The 4,147-nt window shown below is 60.3% G+C and overlaps 1 protein-coding gene across 1 annotated transcript in view; it reads right to left on the bottom strand.

The window, feature by feature from the left end:
• Nucleotides 1-3,382: 3,382 nt before the first annotated feature.
• SYT7 (synaptotagmin 7) overlaps nucleotides 3,383-4,147 on the bottom strand; it is a 15,180-nt gene continuing 14,415 nt past the window's right edge. Inside the window, exon 9 of the mRNA XM_017728615.1 lies at nucleotides 3,383-3,391. Coding sequence (XP_017584104.1) covers nucleotides 3,383-3,391 — 9 coding nt within the window. The remainder of the gene's footprint in view (nucleotides 3,392-4,147) is intronic.

Below are 4,147 nucleotides of genomic sequence, written 5' to 3'. Positions count from 1 at the left end.
CTCTACGGGAACCGCTTCCAGGAGTTCCCGCCCGTGCTGCTGCGCATGGATCACATCCGCGTCCTCGACCTGGATCGCAACCGCATCGCCAGCTTCCCGGACCTCACCGGCCTCGCTTCCCTGCGCCTCCTGTCCTACGACCACAATCCCGTCCGGGAGCCACCCTGTGTCGGGGATGAAGTGCAGCTGGTGGGGGACGGGGCGCAGGAATACATGGAAGCGCGGCAGGAGCGGCTGCAGAGTCTGCAGCGCCAGGAGGAGGAGGAGGAAGGGACCGAGGCCACCCCGGTATCCCCCGAGGATGGGCTGCAGGATGGGGAGGGGGAATTCGCGGCCCTGACGGGGTCTCCTGAGGAAACGTGAGCCGCTGTCCCCCTGAAGGGGTGCAGAGCCTCCACCTGCCTCCCAAGGAGTTCCCATCCAGGGCTGGGAAAGGAGGAAGCTCAGCAGCCACAAAGGAAAACCGACGGTCTGAGGATCAGTGTCATTCAGCAAAGAGTTTTGTCCTGGATCTGCAGGGCCCCCAGCAGTGATCCCACCTACCCCCGGGTGCCTTGGGTTGGGATACAGCCCCCTGTCCTGAGAGGTGATCCCACACTGCCACCCCACAAGCACAGGGACATTCCCGCCCCTCCACCTCCAAAAAATCCTTTCCTCCTGTCCCTATGGGCAGCACAGGGAAACGCAATGCCGGTTGCATCCATTCCATGGGTCCCATCATCCTGAAGAGCTTCGAGGTTTGGGAACAAAGGCACGGACCCTGAGACCCTCATCCTGCTGCTGGAATTGGGCTGGGGGAGAGAATTTTCCACCAGGCTCCTCCTGGCCATGAGGTTTGGGAAGGAGCCGCTGGAAAATCCACCTGGGTCTAAGCACTGCCTGTCTCCAAGCTGGAAAGGGTTTTGCCTCCGTGGGAAGAGGAGGCTCATCCCTGGCACCGTCTGTCCCAAAACAGGTACCAGATCCAGGGCTGACCCCTTACCCTCCCTCTTCCTCTCTCCAAGTGCCTCTTGGGCCAAGCTCAGGCAATAAAAAGCACAAATCTAAGGAATTCGGTGTGAGAGAAAGGTGACGGGGACCAGCCTCAGGGAAGGGTTCATTTGGGATCCCTAAAACCCAGCAGCACATCCTGGTGTGCGACCACCAGCTCCTCTTATTCTGGACATCCAAGGAATCCCGATTCCCTCCTCCCGTCCCCAAGCCGAGCCGGTGTGGTGGGAAGCTCGGGGCTCTGAGGTCTGGAGCTCGCTGGAGGTTTCAAACCACGCATCCGCTTTTAACGGCCCTGGATTTGGGTTTGGGGCTGGGAGGCAGCCAGAGCTGCTGCCACATCCGCTCCGGCACCGGCAGGGCGGATGCTGCCGGCTTTTCCCTCCGCTTCCTATTCCACAGCGGGAACCACGGCTATTTTGGACACGTGGAGCTTCCTCATCTGCAGGATGGGCAGGAGCTGTCGGTGCCAGCTCCTCCAGGGTAATTTCAGGGATTTGGGGCTTAGCAGGAGCTTGGAATCGGGTCTTCCCAGCAGGTCCAGACTGTCAATCCCTTTTCCCACCCAGGTACCCTTCACTGTGGGGCAGAGCATCCCAGGATCCCAGAACCCACCCCTGGAATTCTGGATGTCTCCCAGCCCTTCGTGCCATCGATCCAGGCGGCGGCTGCTTTATCTGGGAAGACACTGCTGCTAATTAGCAAGGAATTATCCATGATCCCGAGGATGCTGACCCTGGCAGGGACCCTCAGCATTCCAAGCCCAGGCTGCAGGCAAGATCCAATGCCGCCAGCTCCATGCAGATCCCTGCCAGCCCATCCATTCGGCAGGAACTGGGATGCAGGTGGCTCTGGATGCCCCCAGCCTGTCCCCATGGCTGGGATCAGATCCAGGAGCTCTGACACCTGGGATAGGGGGGTCCTCCCTCCCTGCTTTTCCCAAGGAGCTGGGTCGGGATCCAGGCACCGGTGACGATCACGGTGACACTGGGACCAGGAGCTGCCGCAGTCAGTGGGAATCTGACAGATTCCGGCTCCGCTTGAGTATTTTGGGGCCGCTGGCACCGGCGAGTCCCTGCTCCCGGCAGTGCATCATCCATACGTCTGTCCCTATATATATCCCTGCCTCCTCTCCCGGCCCCGCGTGCGACGGTTTGTGGCCCCGCCGCAGCTGGGATCACGCTGCTATTTCCATCTGCTCCCGCTGCCTGCCAGCACAAAGCAACGGGATTGGGAATCGCTGCGGATCCGTGCAACAGGAGCGCCGGGATCGCTGCGCTTTCAAAGATTTGGGAGGATGAAAGGAGCCCGGCGTTGGTGTAAGAGCCCAGGCAGAGCCAGGATCGGTGGCACCGATGCCATCGGCAGCTTGGCAATGCCAGAGTTCCCAGGTTTGGCTCAGCTGGAGCCGGAGTGGGTGCAGGTGGCAAGGGGACAGCCTTGTCCCCTGCTGCCACCTCCAACACTGAGGAGGCCACTCAGGCCCCTCCCAGGGCCTGAAGGGTGGATCCAGAGGGATTTTATCCTGGGCTGGGAGGACACGGATGGCTCTCCTGCCGTCCCTGCGTTTGGAGTTTCATTTATTTATTCAAGACCAGCATACGGTGAATTATTTAACAGCCACTGGAGCCTTCACAATGGCACCTGGACACAGGATAGGGTTCCCTGCCTCCTCCTTCCTTTTGGAGCCAAAATCCAGTCCCTATCCAGCACATCCCACCCCACGGAACCCGGCGCAGACCTGGATGGGATGGGAACTCACCTAGCTCCCAGCAGGCTGGGGGGGGTCATTGTTGTCCCTGAAGCCGCCACAGGGATCCCAATCCCGGCAGGATCCCAGAGTTTTGGGGGGATACTCAGTGCTGGATGGGATAATAGTGGGTGGATACTCAGGGTTGGGAGGGATAACGCTGGGAGAGATGCTTGGAGCTGGGAGGGGGATGCTCAGTGTCGGGGCAATGCCCACCCAGGTGTGGTGCCCCCATTCCCACCCCAGGATCCGGCCCCAGCCTTCCCCTGATCCCAGAGACGACTCACGCTGGCAGTTACTGACTGTCCTTTATTACTGAGAGCAGGGGCTGCCTCCAGAAAACGAGGGGCCCCGCTCCCCAAAAATAGGATTCTGCAAAGGAGACGCCCCGACCCGCGCGCCCCATCCTTGGCATCGCCAGCCGGGCACCCCCTGCTCCAGCCACTCCTCAGCCGGGCCGGGCCGGGCTCTTTATTGGATTTTTGATCTTTTTCTTTTTCCTGGATTTTTTTTGTCTTTTTTTTGTCTTTTTTTGGTCTTTTTTTTTTTTGGTTTTTTTTTTTTGTCCTGTTTTTCTGTATTTTACACACCAGTTGGATGTTACCGTCACATGAAGAAGAGAGAACCTGAACAAGATCACGGCTACGAGCTCTAGAGTTAAAAATGAACACACAAACCCCCGGGGAGCCCGACCGCGGACGAGGAATCCGGCCTGGAAAAGCGGGGTGCCCGAGGGGCCGCGGGGGGCACCCGGCTTGGCACAGCCCTGGCCCTGCCACCCCTTCCCCAGGCATGTAAGTCTCTTCTTTTATGTTAAAAAAAGAGAGAATATGACAAAAATACAAATGTCCCTAAAAGCGTTGTTATTACTGTAGTAGCAGTAGTATGACTTTCTCTCCAGATTGTCCAAAATCGTCTAAACTGGGGCTGCGGGAGCTGCTGGGAACCGAGGGTGCCACGGGGGGAGCAGGAAGACTGAGGATGATCCGGCGTCCGCCACGGAGAGCCACCACCGACCCCGTTGTCACCCCCTGTGGGGCTCCCAGGTGGGTCTGTCCCTGGTTTTGGGGGTCCCAGGGAGCAGGAAGGGGTCTGGCATGTGCATCCCGGGGCTCCGTGGGGATGCTGCTGCTGGCACTGATCCTGCCAGGCTGGCTGTCCCAAGGAATGCCACCAGCCCGGGGAATGTCACCTGCCCGCGGTGGGTGCGGACAGCAGCGCTCGCTCTGCCCTTTATCCCCAGTGGTGGGCACGGGGCTCCCGGAGCAGCCGGGCTGGAAGGGGACCCTGTGGGGCTCCGCATCCCCCCCGAGGGGCCCCCACCTGCCGGGGTGGGAAGTGAGAGCAGGACCGGGGGTGCCCAGGGCGGCTTAGGGACCCCCCGCGCCCGCCGAGCCCCAAGACGGC

This window comes from Corvus brachyrhynchos, unplaced genomic scaffold (assembly GCF_000691975.1).
Source record: "Corvus brachyrhynchos isolate BGI_N302 unplaced genomic scaffold, ASM69197v1 scaffold1103, whole genome shotgun sequence".
NCBI classification, from domain to species: Eukaryota; Metazoa; Chordata; class Aves; order Passeriformes; family Corvidae; genus Corvus; species Corvus brachyrhynchos.
The sequence above is the reverse complement of the archived record's forward strand: the minus strand, read 5'-3'. Positions and strand labels throughout refer to the sequence as shown.